The sequence below is a fragment of the Poromitra crassiceps genome (genome assembly GCF_964638095.1).
Source record: "Poromitra crassiceps genome assembly, chromosome: 10".
Lineage (NCBI taxonomy): Eukaryota > Metazoa > Chordata > Actinopteri > Beryciformes > Melamphaidae > Poromitra > Poromitra crassiceps.
The window spans coordinates 32818355-32837917 of NC_139631.1; the positions used below are offsets into that span (position 1 = coordinate 32818355).

Consider the following 19563-nt stretch of genomic DNA (forward strand, 5'->3'; position numbering starts at 1 on the left):
TCGCTTTCCGTTTTGACCAACTTTTCCCCGCTTGAAGCACAGACGTTTAGGCCGAAGCATTTGAAAATTGCGAGATCAAGCGTCCGTTTTAAGAGACTATTCATCTCCTGATAGGACATGGATTGTTTCTCCCTCCCTTTGATCATCAATTGGAGTATGGCCACTGCCACGAGCCCATGGTTACCTTGTGATGTTAATATTTTGTACAATAAACTAAGCTTTTAAATTCATTGTTTGTCATGTGGTCTTAAATTGCCCCTTGTTGTCAAATTCAGAATCTGTTACACTTACTTTGCTGACCGTTCAGAAAAAGTAGTCATAGAGCAGATGCTACTCATTTAGTTTGGCAGTACTGCTGCCAGCAGCGGGGCTTTTGTTAAGAACAAACAAACCATTTAAATAACCAAAGGCCCCACTTTTACAGCTGCAGCAGTACTGCAGCAGCACTGCCGAACAAAATGAGCAACATCTGTATTATAGGGCCTAGATTTTGTTACTATTTAACAAACTACTAGTAAGATAAATGAGCAGATTTTGAAATTTCAACAAAATGTCAGTTTCCCAGGAGGCTTGGCAACAGAAACAGAGTGCGAGAGAGAGAGAGAGAGAGAGAGAGAGAGAGAGAGAGAGAGAGGGAGAGAGAGAGAGAGAGGGAGAGAGAGAGAGAGGGAGAGAGAGAGACTAATAAAACAGATTATAATGTGCATGTGTGAATGTAGAAGAAGACTATATGAAACATGTGCGTGTGAGACGTGATGTGCTCGTGAGGCTGGCTCCTTGTAATCCTGCCTATGTTACAGATGTTATTCAGAACTCCAGCTTCCTCCCAGCGTGAGTCTCTTTCTCAAAGTCGGAAATCCACAGGCCTTGTGTTTGCCAGCATGGCAAAAGCTTCTGATGATCAAGTAAAAATGTAATTCAAAAGTGTGCTCTTGAACTGAAGACACCTATTTCTCTTTATCAGAGGAATGCGTTTTAACGAATAATCCACAACCTTTTCATATGAACAAATGTTATGTTTTGTTTCCCTCTAGCACCAATTGGTAGAGCACAATAGGGATTCACCTAACTCAGTCCATGGATGCTTTTTACATTTGCTGCTCTAAACACCCACTGTCTGCTAGGTCTTTCCTGGGAAAAGTCCTCTGGCGTACAGGAAGTGATGCGTTTTATGCTCCTGGTGGCAGCAACAGCAGTTGGGAATAAACAGAAGAAGAAGAGCAGCAATAAGCCACCATGAACAGACACAAAAAAAAGTCACAGTACTGGACATGTTTGATTGGCAGGTGATCTCTGAGAATGCCATGCAGAAACATTGCGACAATGAGTACTTAGCAGCAAAGATGTCTCAAAAAAAGGGAAGAGAATCTAGCGGATTAGCACTTTAACCAGCTTATTGGAGCCTGTTACAGCCACCCCTCTAAACCGCGCTCCATTCATCCAGAACAGATAGCGCAGCTGTAGAGGAGCTGATATCTCTGTGTCACTGGCACCGCTGTTGCTGGAATCATTCACGAAAGCAGACATTTCTCAGTCTCACACACCTACCTACGTACCGTGGCTTGTCACAATGATGACATAGTCAAGCTAATTCAGGATCCCTCCTCTGGAATTAAAGAAAGCATATTATTCAGTCTTGTACCACCGCCAGTGAAGAAATGGCACAGTGGTGTGTCTTGCTTCCATAATTCGATACTTTCTGGTTGAAACAGGATGCCGATGCGGGATGGTTCCAAAGTAAAGTTCACAATACTTTGTGCATAATCTTGAACTGTCACAAAATTTGGATTCTTCAAAACAAAATGATAAATTCTTGTGATAAGAAAACTTGGATGTCATGAAGTAACCGCTAAAGGTAGGCTACTCTATGCTGTTTTCCAGGGAGTAGAAAATAATGGGATCTTGATCAAAGATCAAATAAAAGTTGCCACACACGGCTCTTGCTATACGGACAATTATTTATTGAAAAACAACTTCAAGATTGACCTATAAGATGGGCGGCTGTTCCTCTGCTTATGTAAGATATTTAAATAAATACATAAATAAATAAATAAATTAGTCCTTAGTCCTTTGCCGTGCTGACCCGGGTTCGAATCCCACCCGTGGTCCTTTGTCACATGTCTTTGCCTCTCTCTCCCCACCTTTCCTGTCAACGTACTGTCCTATACAATAAAGGCAAAAATGCCCCAAAAAATAATCAAATAAATAAATAACTGGCATGTATTGTTAATTAGATGTCTGTTATATGGAGAATTGGCCAAGTAATTTCTTACTGGTACTTGAACAGACTTGTCACATATTGTCCCTGTAGAGGCACACCAAAAAGGCTACCAGGCAGGCCACTGTGCTGGTCTCTCTAAACGCATGGATGGGTTTGCGATAGGGAGTGCATTTTTGGATGACTGCCCCGAGAAGATGGACAGGGGAGATTTGACTAAGTCAGACCCAATTACTGGCACCTTCTCAGCCTGCAGCAGCATGGGAACCAGGGAGGGATAGAGGGAGTATGTTAAATTGGAAGGGGGCCTTGTTGATTTTCCCTGTTGATTCCCACTTTAGATCAATATCTTCCCAGGTCCCCTTAGGGCCTCTCACTTTCCAGGGTTAATCGACGACAATGAAAAGCTCCGGGGATTTGTGGAGACCCTTCCTTCTAATCCTTTCACTTTGTGGGAGATAAACCCAGGGTTGCTGACAAGATCTAGACTTATTTTGGAGTCCATTATCAGCCTGTCTGTACGATTCTGGCCTGTGGCTACATCAACATTGACCGACCACAGGCATTTTGCCCCAGCAAGACTGTATGGCAGCATGCCAATTAAAAAGCGTACATTATTCTGTATAGACCGAATCACCGTGACCTTGCGCTAACAACAAAAGTCACTTCCGGGTAGTCAACTGCCGATTGATTTGATTTGGGGAGATATCGACAAACGTGTTTATTGTTTATTTCTGTTGTAATTATTAATTAAACATGGTGATCCGACCTGTATACCTGACATTTCTGCTGTGCTTATTTTATTTTATGTACTGTTATCGTCTTTGTCTACCCGACCGACATCTCACCCCGGTCGGAGTAACTGCTACAGTAGTTTTGGGTAAACTCAAGCTGTCATTTGCTTTAGTCTGTGGCCCAACGGGTAAATTAGGGCTCCAAACTAACGTTAGTGAATGATGAGTTATGAAAGCATCAAACGTGCATTTTAGATTGAACCATTTTCCCTTGATCGCAGTTGTTCCTCTTCCCCATTTGCTCCATGCCATTAAATTGTGCAAGAGTCTTCTACCCAAAAGTTAATGTAAAGAAACATTGTGAGTTTGGTCTATAGATGTGAGCCCCATGTGCTTTCTGTGAATAAAGCTAACAGCGCTTAATATGATATCTGCCCTCAGGGCCTAAAGTCAAGTCAAGGTCTTGATGCGTATAGTCATTTCTTTGAATATTCCTTCAGCATTTCCAGTGTTGAATAATTCACTGAAAATGATGAGCAACGTGGCCATGTTTGTAATATACAGTACATAAACTAGGTCTAATCTTATGCTGAACTTTGTAAGTTGCCTGGGGCGTTTCGTTCAAGCACCGTACTGCATGTAGGCAGTAAGGTTTTATAATGATACTGCATAGATGGCACCTCAGTTCAGCTTGTTCTGGATTGCATTTTATAACATTCTGTATTCCCGTTGATTTGTTTGATCTTTTCAGAAAGCCCCGAGAGATTGCACCAAAAATAGCTAAGTAGATCAAACAGATGCATGATAAATTAACGCATAAATATGTTATTCTTAGACTGAACATCCTTTGGCCAATGAAACATAAAAGTTGAAACAAACAGTTGAAAGTCCAAGGTAAAAAGTTCAAAAAAAAGAGTGTCAAGGTGACCTGTAGCGTATAGGACATGCCGTCCGTCCCCAGCCACCTTTTTTCTTTTTCTGTGGTGTGTTTTGGCAGCAGATGAATGGGCTCTTCACCATGAGTGAGCCTCACGCTGGTTTTGGCCAGAACTACACGCACCCGTCGTGCCAGCGTCCTGTAGGGGGCTGAGCAGAGAATGAACTAAATGTGGACTGAGGTTTGGCATCGAGCCAGATTGGACAAGGCAGTCGGTCATCACTGTCCCCAACTCTCCCCTCAAAACAATGGACACGGCGCAGCAAGGCCGGCCGCCATCTGTTTGGGAGGAACTGGAGGAGGGGATGTTGCTCTGTTTGCAATATGGTTGGATGAATAGGGGCTGATATTATTGCTCGGTAGATTGAAAATGCATTTCGGTCGTCATTTAGAGCAGTTTTGCTGACATGATTTTAGAATATGGTTCCCTGTAATGTCGATTTTTCCTCACCTCATTAAAACATCAGCAAAAGGGCATCTCCTTATGAGTTGCGAATATTCACCGTACGTATATTCTTCTCTCATTAAACCAGGACACCAAAAGAGCAAATCCCTATCAGCTACAATTATAACATAATTATAATATATGTATTTAGTTTTACCTCATGAATTATGCAATGTAAAATCTGGGTGTGATGTATTTTTTTCAGGTTATATGCCCACTCTGCTGTATCATCAACTCCATCATTGCTAACATACCTGACAATAACACATCATATCAAAAAAGGTCTACGAAATAGGACTTTTATTCATAATATATTCATACTTGTACACAAGTAAAATAAAATGCATATCTATGGTTCCGTTGCAATCTCCACGAACAATTTGACAGCATTCTTTTGGTAAATGCTACCCATACTGTACCCTTCCTGGCATGAGAATAGAACTAAAATCGGGGGGAGGTAAAACATTTGTCTTTACTGAATTACTTAGAAACATAAAAAACATAAACAGTATCCAACAAATGCATCACTTTTGAATAACAGTATCCAACAAATGCATCACTTTTGAATAAATAATGTGGGAATGGAGATCGTTCTTCTTCATCAAACGGCCCCAAACATTCTTTGTGTGTGTTCAGCCTCTGATATCCTGGATTTCTTTTATTTTTTCTTTCTTTTTTTCCGGTGGTCTGTCTAAGCAGTCGCTGTCTTTACAGTAAAAGCTTTTGAGAGGGGGGGAAAAGGGAGGAGTCTCCGAAGTGTAGCTTAGACACGGTACAGTTAAGTACATACAGAACAAACAATTTTGGGCACCGATTCATTATATACATTAGATCTGAAGTGTTCTGTAAAGGCATCCATTTTTGTTAAATGTACTCTAACGTCTTCGTTATTGTTAGTTCTTACCCATTTTCGGGCCAACCCATTCCAGGCCAACTTGCTTTTCAGTCACTTCCTGTTTGTAGATGTCAGTGCATCTTTTTGTATCATTGTCATGAGCATCAACAATCTTGAGTCCTGTGTTTAGAATGTGATCAGGTGTCCTAAGACATGGCTAGAGATATCCAGATCATGACAATGAGGAGAAAGCTCAGCACTTGCAGGGTAGATCCCTGGCCTTTGAGACAATGGGCGTCTGATTTGGGCTTTTTGGAACACTTCTTTTTCTTTTTGTTGGGAGCTGTAGATGGTTCCAGATTATCTAAAAGGTCAGGGTTTAGATTTTCCAAAGACGTATCTAGGGTGTTGGACAAAGTTCCCAGCGGTCCATCACTCTGCTTGTTCCGGGTTTCGTTTTTCGTTCGTTCCGGCTCCTTATATTTAGTCTTGGATATGTTTTCCTTTTCCTTAAGGGGGTTGTTGGTGATTTGGCGGCTCTTGCCCGACAGGATGGAGGACTTGTCATTATCTCCAAGACAGCATCTGGGAATGGCGTCCCCCAGTGGATTCTCTGTGGAGGAGAACTTCCCGGAGCGTACCTTGGCGTTGAAGACATTGGTTTGGATTTGAGGCGTTTCCACGCAACCCTCCAAGTCGTCACTTTTCAGGCGTTTCAGGTCCTTCCCTGCCAGGAACTCGGGAACGTTGCACTCCAGCTCAGAGCTGGAACCTTTGAAACGTTTGAACCAGTCCCACAAGGTCCTTGCCCGGCAGTCACAAATCCACTGGTTCCCATTGAGACGCAGATACTGGAGGGACACCAGTGCGTCCATGGTCTCCCCTGTCAAGACGGTAAGATTGTTGAAGAACAGGAACAGGGATTTCAGCTTACCCAGATCAGTAAAAGCCCTTGCCTTGACATAGATAACCCGGTTCTGGTGTAGCAGCAGCCGGTCCAGATTGATCAAACCTCTAAACATGTTATCCGTTACTATCTTGATCTCATTGTTGTGAAGGTAGAGATAGGTGAGATTGGCAAGGTCCAGGAAAGTGTCATCATGCAGGGTTTGAATGATATTGTCCTGCAGGTAAAGGTACTGGAGGGAGAACATTCCTCGGAAAACCCCGACGGGGAGCTCTGACAGGCCGCACCTGTGCAGGTGGAGGGTGTGCAGCTTTTTTAAGCCCCGGAAGGCTGTGGGGCTGATGGTGCGGAGGTTGCTGTTGTCTCCGATGTCCAGCTCCTCCAGTCTCTCCAAGCCATAGAAGGCTCCGGCCTCAATGTGGCTGATGTTGTTGGAGTACATCCAGAGAACAGTGAGGTTGTGGCAAGAGCTGAAGCTGGTGGACCTCACCACCGTCAGCTTGTTGCTCTGGAGGAAGATCCGCTGGCTCCGCACGGGGATCTCGGTGGGGATGGAGAAGAGTCCTTGCTGCTGGCAGGCCACGGTGGGCCGAGGCTCGCTGTAGCACACACACTTGGCAGGGCAGCCCTCAGTCTGAGGCACCAGGTTCAGCCACATCACCAGGAACAGGAGTCGGCCCCCTGGTGGACACAGAGAGGGAAAGGGATGAGTTGGTTAGTATAATCTATGCAAATATACACAGTCACAGTTCTAATAAACCCACACAAATCTTTAGAAATAGTTGAATTCAGGTCAGGATGTAACATGCATAACGCTTTCATATGCATTTGTTTTCTGGATGTTTAATCACACAGCTTAATGTGAGGATCAGACGTTCCGTTATACAACAGGTGGTAGCTGCAAAGAAATTATACATAGATATGAAAGAGATTGTACATTATTCTTGTGAACTTTGCTTGTACTTATTGTGCTTGTGATTATTAAGTTTCGCTATTTATATTGTTGCCCCAAGGATAACACTGCACACCCGATGCCAGACATTTTCTTGTACACAACGTAATGTTCCACATTCCACAAAACTCCCATCGGGAAGCCTTTTCATAACAAGTGACGCAGCATATCTTTTAATAGTGATCCGTTGGTGGTTATTTGAACCTGGGGAGCCATCTCCTCCCTGCTGCCTACACAGGCATGCAGACCCGAGCGGTGGAGAAGGGGTCCCGCGAAGACTCATTTAAAATGGGTGGGTGGCTTTTATGTGGAATTAGCTTTGCTTTAATAGGGCGGACATAACTGATGGCGTTTCAGCCTTCCTGACGCTGACATTTAGCCTGACGCTGGGAGATAAGCTTCCATGGCAGGCTGAGAGATTGATGCTCGAGGCCAAGGTGGAGAGAAGGCTACAGCAGCCCCATGGGTGTGTTTCCACTGTGCGGCCATGACGGAAGCATTTCTTTCCCCCCCCCTCAGTGCAGCAGCATGAAGATGAGATATACCAGAAGTGTGTTTGTGCTCAAGAGTGAGGCTTGTGAATATGCCTTTATGTTTGCCCTGAAGGCATCCATGTACATAATAAGCCGTATTCCGAGTTTGCTCACATTAATTATTACTGCCTGTCCTCTACTATGGAGGAGTTCGCTACGCGCTAGCATATGAAGTGCGAAGGGCTGAATTACTGTAGCACACGCGTACGATCACTTCTGACGTTACATGGTCGGTGTTGCAGCTAAGTCAAAATGAAGCACATCGCTCGGGCTCGCGCACCCTTCAAAGGAGAGACGAAGATGAGCCTCAGACATGTCTATTTCCGACACATCGTGATGACAGACACTCCTCCGAATCTCCGAATCCACTTCTTCAGCTCCTGACCTTCTAGTGAGGATTTCCAATTTCTGCTCCCATGCACACGAGAGGAATCCCAGACTCGCAGGCATGACAGGTAGCGAGCGAGGCAGTGTGGAAAATGCCTGGGTTTGACTCAGCCCTGCAGCTCATCTATCCTCTCTCTCTCTCCCTCTTCTCATTCCCCCTGCAGGCAGCGTGTTGCGCTGCAGCTCATCTCTGGACCTTGTTAAACGGAGCTCTGGTGTGGCCTGACAGGAGCCCCTCTGCTGCACTTTCCCTCCAATCTCGGCGCTCAGCCGTCAGGCTGCCACCGGAAAGCTGTCAAGACTTCCAGCGCCTTTCTGCATGGTAGCACTTTTCCCCTCAGCCCTGCCTAACAATAGCAATATTTTACCGCACAGCACGCCTCGTGTATCTCCTCTGCCATCTTCATTCTTTATCCCCCCCCCCCCCCCATCCCCTCATTCATTAACAGGCTATTCCCATCCACGCGACGCATGTCAACGCCCGCTCTCCGCAGCTGTCGGCATAATGCGTCTGCTCTTTGTTAGCGTGTGTTGAATGACACCGTAAGCCACTCAAATGTCATCGGCTCCTGACCAATTATTTTCTGTTCACCGACACAGCATCTTCTTCACAGAGCGCCGCATTGATTGCATCAGCATATCTTCAAAAATCATAAGAAATATGTGTCATGGTATGCTGACCTCTCCATGCTCTCTCAGTTACTGCTTCTTCTTCACTCTATGAAGAACCTCTTCATGACTTCACATAGACCTCGCACCTCGCACCGCGGGGACTTGTCGGCTACGCGGCTGATGTAAGAGTTGTGTTCACACTATTGATCGGCCAGGTGCCAGCAACACTATATACCCTTCTCCCTTATCTCCTTACGCTTTGTTCACACCATACGGCGAAGCAAAGCTCAAGCCACGCTGAAGCGGAGCTCGCGCTAAACCGGTCACACGAGAAGCACTCTCTTTTCCTCCGCGCCATGACCCCCGCCCACAACTTCCATTGACTTCATGCCTGGCAGCTTCACGCTTCACACTTGGAAAATAGAACAGGATCCTGAACGATCGCTTCAGCGCGGCTTGAGCGCGACTGGTGTGAGCCGTCTCGCCTGTTAACAAGTACGCCACCGAAATGAAACTGCGTGGCTTCAGCGTGGCTTGAGCGTTGCTTCGGCGTATGGTGTGCATTGGGCTTACACTGATGTCATTGTTTTTGTTTTATTGTTTTTATTAGCCTCAAATCGACATCGCAGCACTGATAAAACACACAAAAACAGAATGAATGTGTTACGCCCCTTTGTCTTCGGCACCGTTGTTGAGTTATTGACACAAACTTTCATATCTTGGAATGCCTTTATACCTTAAATATGGCATCAAGGTTGCTGGGGGGAAAAAGGCATTTCTTATCGTCCTCAGCCAGCTCTGGTTTCAACACTTAATCTCCCCCTATCTGCCGTGTCAAAACATGACTCTGAGCTCCGCCAATACTTCCTTATTTCAGACCCTGCCGGTGGCCTCTCTTCTGAGAGCTCGATTATTGTACAATAGCAATCATCCGTCTGTTTAAGAGCAGACAAGCCTTCTCTGTCTCTCTCTGACTGACACCGGAGCCCCTTCAGCCCAGAGTGAAGCGCATCACTTCACCCTCTCCCTCTTTTCCTAGGCAAGCACTCCACTCGCCATGATGTGGCAGACTAAGTGCTGACTGGATCTGCCACTGGTGACTAGGGGTGGGAATCACCACATGCCCCACGATACGATATTATTTATCACGACACAATAGTATTGCGATATGGTAGTATTGTGATATATTGAGTATTGCGATATTGTGATTTGATTACCTTTTTTCAACTGCAAATTATGTCCCAAAAGGATTTTTTTTTGTGTGTCAACATCTGTTTTATCTAATGAGATAAAGTTTCCGGTCTGTTCATCTCACTTAAATATTTTTTATTGCAGCAAAATTGGATTGTAAATGGTAAATGGCCTGCATTTATATAGCTCTTTTATCCAAAGCGCTTTACAATCAGTAGGTACATTCACCCATTCATACACCGATGGTGGCAGGCTACCACGCAGGGTGCTGGCACACCATCGGGAGCAATTTGGGGGTTCAGTATCTTGCCCAAGGACACTTTGACATGCAGACTGGAGGAGGCGGGAATCGAACCACCGACTTCTTTTATCCAAAGCGATTAGTGGATGACCCGCTCTACCTCCTAAGATACAGCCGCCCATTGTCAAGCACAGACTAGCCAACACTGTCATAAAAACCTGTCATAAATGTTGCATGCACTTGACAATATTATTGCCACACTACATATAACGGTACTATGCTGTATCGATCCCCCAAACCCCCCCCCTACTGGTGACTGACACTTTTTTGGTATTATGTAGCTGCTTGACTAATTTAATTATTTGCTAAAACAAACCACCTACAAATATGTGCTGAGTCTGAAGACACAATCTGTGCAATATTGGTCTTTTCATACAAACCAGATATTGTGTCCAGTCACTGTTGCCTGCCATATGATGGAGGTAAGGATATGATTTTATTCAACCAGCTTCCAGAGTGGCAGTTTGTATAACCTGCGATGAAGCCTGCCTCACCAAATCATTCTTCACTATTGCTTTCAATGGTGAGTTTGAGTGTCCCACAGTCTAAATGCTTTTCCAACCCCAAAAATCTAATTCTGGAGAAACATACAGACACATTTATATTTTTAGGGTGTGGCCTGTCTGTATGTCCGTCCCCACAAAAGTAGACCAATCACAGCTCACGCTGCTATGTACATGACGTGCCGTCATGAAACAGAAACTTAACAGTGCCCGATGTATCATCTGGGTTGGAGCTATTATGCGCATTTCAGCCCACTAGATGTCGCACTAGAGCAACCGCATCAGACATAAACAAACCAGATGCAGACTCAAAACCGAGGGCTAGGGAATGCTTTGCAACATGGGTACCTGGGCTAACATTGCTATGTAATCGGCTCGTTATAACACGCATTTCACAATGTCAAATGCGTAAATAACGCAGCCAATTACATATTCCTTTGCATCTACCTTACGTCTAAGATATTCCCTTTTTGTGCATGGTTATTTTATTTGCAAAGATGAGTCTATTTATAAAGGCATCTTGTCTCTGTCTTTGGGCTATTTCCCCCCCTTTTTTTACATTTATCTTACTGGCTAATGGCAACTTCGATCCAAAAATATTTGTATAAACCATAAAGAAATCTGTCATAGCCCATACATAAATAGGATATATGGCCATAGTTTGACAATGAGTGGGACAATTGTCATACTATGTTTATATGTACATAATAGTGTAAATGGTAAAATGCTAAATGGCCTGCATTTATATAGCGCTTTACAATCAGTAGGTACATTCACCCATTCACACACCGATGGCGGCAGGCTACCACGCAGGGAGCTGGCACACCATCAGGAGCAATTTGGGGTTCAGTATCTTGCCCAAGGACACTTCGACATGCGGACTGGAGGAGGCGGCAATTGAACCACCAACCTCTTTTATCCAAAGCGATTAGTGGACGACCCGCTCTACCTCCTGAGCTACAGCCGCCCCAATAGTGTATTGAGAGGTACATACTGTATGAGAAGGACAGCCAGCATGATGTAAATCACTTATTAGCCAGACTCCAGCATGATGTAAATCACTTATTAGCCAGACTCCAGCATGATGTAAATCACTTATTAGCCAGACTCCCGGCTCATTTGCATTCAGTGTCCCTGGCATGCAGTGAGCGCTGAACAAGCTCTCCTTTGTCTTGGAGCAAATAGAAGCATCCAGAGTGTTCCGGAAAGCTCTGAAGCCCTGAGAACATGAAGGGCACGTCGGGACAGAAGATTCAGAGGGCCTCCGATTCATCATGGTGCCTTCACTGAAGGGATGGGGCGTGGGCAGGGACGGCCAACATGGCTGCCTTATCCCCCCTGGCCCGGCGCGGAAGAGATGTCTCTGTCTGAGATGAATCACAGTCCATCTCCAGAGGGAGCGCCTGGCCTCTTTCTCAAATCCTACATTATTGTGTTGCTCAGAGGCTTGCCAGCCCAGCACCAGTCATGTTCTCTCTCTCTCTGGAAGGTTCTGTGTCTTCTGTGAGCATGCCCCATGCATACAGACATTGTTCTTATATCGTGTTTGAAATTAAAAACGTAGATCGACTGTACGGGACATCATGATGGCCACAGCCAAAGATCCAATAAATACATTTCTGTCAGGACCACTGGAGTCAGAATTAGCTTTCAGCTTGCAGAGAAGCCAGAAAAAAAATGCGGAAATGAAGCAGCTTTAAATAGGCCGCCCTGTGTGAGATTTGCCAATTGATTAGATGGGTCACCGCAGGCTCTGCCAATTCTAACAAATGGTAGCAGCAAGTCTCCTAAGCGGGCGTGTCCGTGGAAAACCATGGGCAAAACCCACGTGACAAAATCAATGACAGGAAGTGAGTTGAAGTTGGGCCGTCTTGCTCGAATCCCATCGTCTTTGGTTAAGGTCAGGGTTAGCTTTAGGCAACTAAAATCATTTGGTTACAATTACGGTAAAGATTTGGTCAAATAAACGAGACAAACTTTCACTAAAAGGAGAACTTCGCTCTTAGTATAAAAGCTCTTTGCATGAGCTGGAAGTTGAACCCGGGGCACCATGGGTTCAACCGCCCTGACCTCCACACTTTCCTCCCACCGTGCTATACTTCAATGTCAAACCAGACCTGTTTGTTGTCGTGTCTCCTTCACATAACCCCTTTGGTGTGAAAATCAATTTCACTTTTTCCCGCATGGAGCACGCTATTTGCATTTAACGACACTCATTTCACAAAGTTTCATAAGGCCAGGCTGACTTAATAAGGAAATAAACTTTTCCCCCTGCCTGCCTCCATTTCTGACGCAATGATTCATTATCAACCCACTCAACGGGACTACAGAGTGTAAACTACACACAAACACACACCGACGCACGCACACACACACACACACACACCGACGCACATACACATACACAAACACACACACACACCGACGCACATACACAAACAAACACACACACACACACCGACGCACATACACATACACAAACACACTCACACACACACACACACTGACGCACATACACAAACAAACACACACACACACACCAAGGACCACAATGGAAATAAGTCTTGACTTTATTGTGCTTTATCCTTGAGGTTATTCTTTGAGATCCGTGTCTGTACTTTGTTCAGTATATTGTATTTCAATTTGTAACCGTCAAATCAAATCAAATCAAATCAAATCAAATCAAATCAAATCACACACACACCGACGCACACACATTTAGTTGCCAGTGCAACATTGATGAACCAGATGCTATCATCTTAACGTTACATCCATTAGATGGAACATGTGACTTAGGACATGATGGACCATGGAGAGTGGGCGTAGTAGTAGGAGTAGGAGTAGTAGTAGGAGTAGGAGTCTCTTGGCTAGCTGTTTTGCGTTGCAGTGGCATTGGGCGGCGGCGTTAGCATGCAGGCGAGGACACAATTGGAGGAGGAACAGGGGGAACAGATGAGCTCCTGTTTGACACACATCTGACACAGCACTCGTCCACGCAGATGGCTCATGAATAACTGAGGGAACCGGAGGTCGGCAGGCAGAGGGACAGAGAGAGCCAAGCAACAGTGTGTGGGTGGGTGTGTGTGTGTGTGTGTGTGCATCCCTGGTTGTTTGTGTGTGCAAGGGAGAAATCAAAACAATAGCAAATGGTATAAGTACCTCTGGCTCCACACATTGTGTTAGGCAGAGGGGCTGTCATGTGGCACCCGGTGGGGAAATGGCAGCAGTAACAACAGACAATGGGCTGGCAATCTCCTAACGCCGAGACAGAATGAGCTCGCAATCAGAGGGCTGTCAGTTTGAATCTCTGCTCAACAGGCAAACAATGGGCCAGGAAAGTGGAAGTGAAGGGCTCTTCCTTTCAACAACCGGCATCGAACCGCCATTGACCCTTGAGCAGTGCGCTGATATCCCCAACTGCTGCACTCAAGGTCTTCACTAGCCCCACTCAAGGTCTTCACTAGCCCACTCAACTGCTGCACTCAAGGTCTTCACTAGCCCACTCAAGGTCTTCACTAGCCCACTCAAGGTCTTCACTAGCCCACTCAAGGTCTTCACTAGCCCACTCAAGGTCTTCACTAGCCCACCATTCAATGTGCTGCACTCACACGTTTCACAGGTGCGTGTATCGGCTATTGAAATATAAATATAATAATAAAAAATATATAATATATAAAGAATTACTGCTTTCTTTTCTCAGCCCTCTATCTGTTCATATTAAAGATAAATATTATATTATTATAATAAAGTTAGGCATGCTCAAATGCACTAAGTGGCACTAGAGTGGATCAGTTCTACTGTGATGGCAAAGCGCCATTGGATTAGGGGCCAGAATGGAACATTCATCACGACTCCTTTTGTATAATTGGCAACAAACCAACTGCTGCCCTCAGTGCTGCTACAGCTCACTATGAAACAAGCAAGCTGCCCTCTCAGTGCTGCTACAGCTCACTATGAAACAAGCAAGCTGTCCTCAGTGCTGCTACAGCTCACTATGAAACAAGCAAGCTGCCCTCAGTGCTGCTACAGCTCACTATGAAACAAGCAAGCTGTCCTCAGTGCTGCTACAGCTCACTATGAAACAAGCAAGCTGCCCTCAGTGCTGCTACAGCTCACTATGAAACAAGCAAGCTGCCCTCAGTGCTGCTACAGCTCACTATGAAACAAGCAAGCTGCCCTCAGTGCTGCTACAGCTCACTATGAAACAAGCAAGCTGCCCTCTCAGTGCTGCTACAGCTCACTATGAAACAAGCAAGCTGCCCTCAGTGCTGCTACAGCTCACTATGAAACAAGCAAGCTGCCCTCTCAGTGCTGCTACAGCTCACTATGAAACAAGCAAGCTGCCCTCAGTGCTGCTACAGCTCACTATGAAACAAGCAAGCTGCCCTCTCAGTGCTGCTACAGCTCACTATGAAACAAGCAAGCTGCCCTCTCAGTGCTGCTACAGCTCACTATGAAACAAGCAAGCTGCCCTCAGTGCTGCTACAGCTCACTATGAAACAAGCAAGCTGCCCTCAGTGCTGCTACAGCTCACTATGAAACAAGCAAGCTGCCCTCAGTGCTGCTACAGCTCACTATGAAACAAGCAAGCTGCCCTCAGTGCTGCTACAGCTCACTATGAAACAAGCAAGCTGCCCTCAGTGCTGCTACAGCTCACTATGAAACAAGCAAGCTGCCCTCTCAGTGCTGCTACAGCTCACTATGAAACAAGCAAGCTGCCCTCAGTGCTGCTACAGCTCACTATGAAACAAGCAAGCTGCCCTCTCAGTGCTGCTACAGCTCACTATGAAACAAGCAAGCTGCCCTCAGTGCTGCTACAGCTCACTATGAAATAAGCAAGCTGCCCTCTCAGTGCTGCTACAGCTCACTATGAAACAAGCAAGCTGCCCTCAGTGCTGCTACAGCTCACTATGAAATAAGCAAGCTGCCCTCAGTGCTGCTACAGCTCACTATGAAATAAGCAAGCTGCCCTCAGTGCTGCTACAGCTCACTATGAAATAAGCAAGCTGCCCTTAGTGCTGCTACAGCTCACTATGAAACAAGCAAGCTGCCCTCTCAGTGCTGCTACAGCTCACTATGAAATAAGCAAGCTGCCCTCTCAGTGCTGCTACAGCTCACTATGAAATAAGCAAGCTGCCCTCAGTGCTGCTGCAGCTCAAATAAGCAAACTGCCCTCAGTGCTGCTACAGCTCACTATGAAATAAGCAAGCTGCCCTCAGTGCTGCTACAACATTAGGAAATGTTCCATGAAAGGCGTTGGGAGTCAAGTCTTCCCGTGAGCTTTTGTAAGAATGGCCCAAATCCAGCGTTGAGCCCGCCTTTACAGATCACGGACATGGGGCAATTTTCGCATTTGAAACCGTATAAAAATGCATTATGCAATTACTGTGAGCTGAGAATAATGTCGCATCAGCGGAGGGATGTGGGGGTGTCCAAATGCTCTCTTCAAACCACAGAGGAACACACATTTGGAGTGGCCTACTTTGGGTTGTATCATGAGGTCTGCACAGCCAAGCCTTTCTGCCTAGCGGAGTGTAAAGAGCTTTATCTTTATCTACATATGACTGCAGGGAAAACATGGCAATGTGGCAGCCAGATGCCTCCGTGCGTCTTCATATTGCTTATAGCTCTCTGGCAGAGCATTGCACAGGTGTCAACCATGTTTTAACAGGGATCCTTTCTTAAGTCGGCCCCTCCAATTATTTTACAGGATTTTGTGTCAATACAAGCTTTAGTTTAGACTTGAACCCAATACTAAATACTGTAGGTGTCCGCAATGGACTGGATGAGCCACAACCCTAGTCTATAATAAATTACCCCAAAATGTCCAGTTTATTCCCGTTAATTCTCATGGAAATACCTGTCAATATTGTGTGGATGACTGGTGCTTTCACAAAATATTTACACGGTGAGATTTTTGATAAATAATCATCAGAAATCTGGATTTAATGAAGTGGCTAAAGGCAAATAATAGAACAGCTATAGTCTATTGGTAAGTTCAGAAGATAGCATCACTTTACTGTAACGCAGCCTTTAAAACCAGGAAAAGACAACACATATGTCATATCACGATATTATATCGTATAGCTCCTCGCCATTCCCAAAATTGAGTCATGGTCTCAGCAATAAAGCTCAGTTTGAAATCAGTGAGCTTTGCAAGTCCCTCAGGGTAAGCCAATGCATCACACAGACATAAAAGTAAACGAGGCCTAATGATTTCATTTACTGCTGTATTATATAAAAAGGAAAATGGCAGCCAGTAAAGTGTTGGATGATGGCTTCAGAAGATCATAACACCTCCTCATGTGAAGTGTCAGCTGGAGAGGTAGCTGCTGGAGAGAGTGGTGACAGCACCCACAGGCAGCCCACACATAAAGATGAGAAAACACATTTACAGTAGGTGGTCTGAGTATAGGGAACTTTCCTATGAAGGCCCACAATTACATCTGGATGGAGGGGACGCATGGGCCAAAAATAAATGTTGATGTTATGTGAAATTGCATTACATTCAAATGTATTGTAATTTTATAGAAACATGGCATTCTAAATCTAAAATAAATTTTCAAAATAATACAAACGCTACTCTTTTATTTGCTTAACAGTACATTTTATGAACCACTCCGTCTGCAAATGAGACAAACTGCTGCCGAATTTATTTCTGTAAAAAAAAGTAGTTGTCTTGCCACTCTTTTCTTTTCTTTTCTTTTCTTTTCTTTTCTTTTCAGAACTTTATTTTTCTAGTTTCCGTCCTGCCAAGTGTTCTTTTATCAGTGTGCCCTGCTGCGATCGCTCCATCTTGACTGGCTGGCGCAAAGCCAGCAGCTGAGGTGAGAGTGTGTGTGTGTGTGTGTGTGTGTGGGGGGGGGGGGGGGAGAGAGAGAGAGAGAGAGAGAGAGAGAGAGAATACTGTAATTCCTCATCGATAAGACGTATACAGTAATTTAATAGGGAAGCAGCATTGTGACATTGCCGTAAATCTCACATTATGTACTTTTAGCTGTGCAAAATTTACGTTTTGTCGTCATTTGAGATTGTTTACTGTCTGCTCCATCTTCCGCTATTGATGTTATCGTTGCACACTGCATATTTTCCTTGTTTGTAATATGATTACTCACGATGGATATTAAAATGAATCTTGAATTACGGTATGGAAAAACAAAGGGAGCCCGCAGGCCCCAAATTGGGCGGCCGTGCTGTAAAAGAGCAGTTTTTGATATCAGTGCCTGCATTTCCTATTGGCACAGCGAGCCCTGCTACAGAGTGTTCTCCAGGAGCCCTGTTACAGAGTGATCTCTTGTGTTCTCCAGGGCTGGAACTTGGAAGTGGACCTGGTGGTGCTAACATTATCCCCTCCACATCTTACTGACAGCTTCATTACGACAAACTCCCTGTGTTTGGCAGCAGCCCTCTCAGACTGGCACTTGTTGTGCTCGTCGACAAGAAACTAGTTCCATATAAAGTGTTGTTTTGTGTGAGTTACAATCGGGGGGAAAGTCAAACAAGCACTTAATCTTCGACCGGTCTACACTGAACCAAAGTCATTCTGTGAGTAATCCACTTAGTCGGTTTGCAGAATTGCTGCTTTGGAAAGTTGCTAGAGGAGAAACCGACATGTGAAAGGATTTCTAAATTGCCAATACCAATGTTGCTTTTCTCTTGACCTTGAGCTCAACTTAAAGGAACACTCCGCCGATTTCCAACCAGCTACGTATCATTGCAAAATCAGTGATATATCAGAAAACTGTAGTTTTGCAGTCATTCATTATATTAGTTTGACAGTTATTGAGAGTTGATTTGAGTTAATGTGTGGACCAGTGGTGTCATTTTGTGCATGAATGACATCACTGGTGCACACCTGAACTCAAATCAGCTCTCAATAAACGAAATGAATGACTGCAAAACAGTTTACAGTCTGATATACTACTGATTTTGCAATAGAGACAGTCCGCATGTCTGAGAATGCCCACAAAATGTTAAACGGCTGGCGCGCAAGTGGGGTAAAACTGCCGATATACTGTATCTCATGGGCTGACTCACCAAAAGACAGTGCTGCGGCTCTAAACTACATGTTTGGGGGTTCTAGAGCAGAACACAAGACATCTGTTCAGATGTGCGTTTACTGCGGTGGTTAAATCCCCGATCGTGTCTGCCTGGGCTGGGCTATGGGCTAAATTCTAACTTTGCTGAATGGATAGAACGGGGGAATTTACCCCACCCTGACCCCGCCCCCAGGCTAACCCAGCGTCTATTGTGGGCGTTCCTAGAGCCTGTATGGGCGTTCCCAGACATGCGGACTGTCTCTGTGATACAAAGCTGGTTGAAAATGGGCGGAGTGTTCCTTTAACCTTGCAAAACCCTTGCTCTCCGGAGAGAAACAATGGTAAGCAGCACACACATTAGTCATTCCAAGGTTAATCATACAGTAGTCGGTGAATGCACAGCAAACAATGGTCTCATTCATGTTCAAAAGCAATGAGTGATGCAGGTCAGGTATAGATCCACTGCCAGGGGCAGGAGGTGGATACAGGTCAGGTAGATCCAGTGCCAGGGGCAGGAGGTGGATACAGGTCAGGTATAGATCCACTGCCAGGGGCAGGAGGTGGACACAGGTCAGGTAGATCCACTGCCAGGGGCAGGAGGTGGATACAGGTCAGGTAGATCCACTGCCAGGGGCAGGAGGTGGATACAGGTCAGGTAGATCCAGTGCCAGGGGCAGGAGGTGGATACAGGTCAGGTAGATCCAGTGCCAGGGGCAGGACTCAGGAGGTGGCAAAAACAACCTGGGAATACTTCCTGAGACAAACCATTATTGACACGCTTTTTATTGCCTTGATGTGTCATCTAACCGCCCTCAGTCTTCTCCAGTTTTGCAACATTGCACTCTGCTGGATGGGCCGGCTGACTGTGCAGACTGGCTGCAAATGTGGAATCACCTCAGACTTACTGAGATTAGCTAAACCCTCCAAATATATGCTTTAACCACCAGCAAGCCTACGTAAAGCTAGCTA

The 19563-nt window shown here is 45.3% G+C and overlaps 1 protein-coding gene across 1 annotated transcript; it reads right to left on the reverse strand.

The window, feature by feature from the left end:
* Nucleotides 1-5375: 5375 nt before the first annotated feature.
* On the reverse strand, nucleotides 5376-6734 carry rtn4r (reticulon 4 receptor; the record flags this gene model as incomplete). Its single annotated transcript, XM_083644120.1, has 1 exon — nucleotides 5376-6734. The coding sequence occupies one exon, from the start codon at nucleotides 6732-6734 to the stop codon at nucleotides 5376-5378; it is 1359 nt and encodes a 452-aa protein (XP_083500246.1).
* Between the last annotated feature and the right edge of the window lie 12829 nt (nucleotides 6735-19563).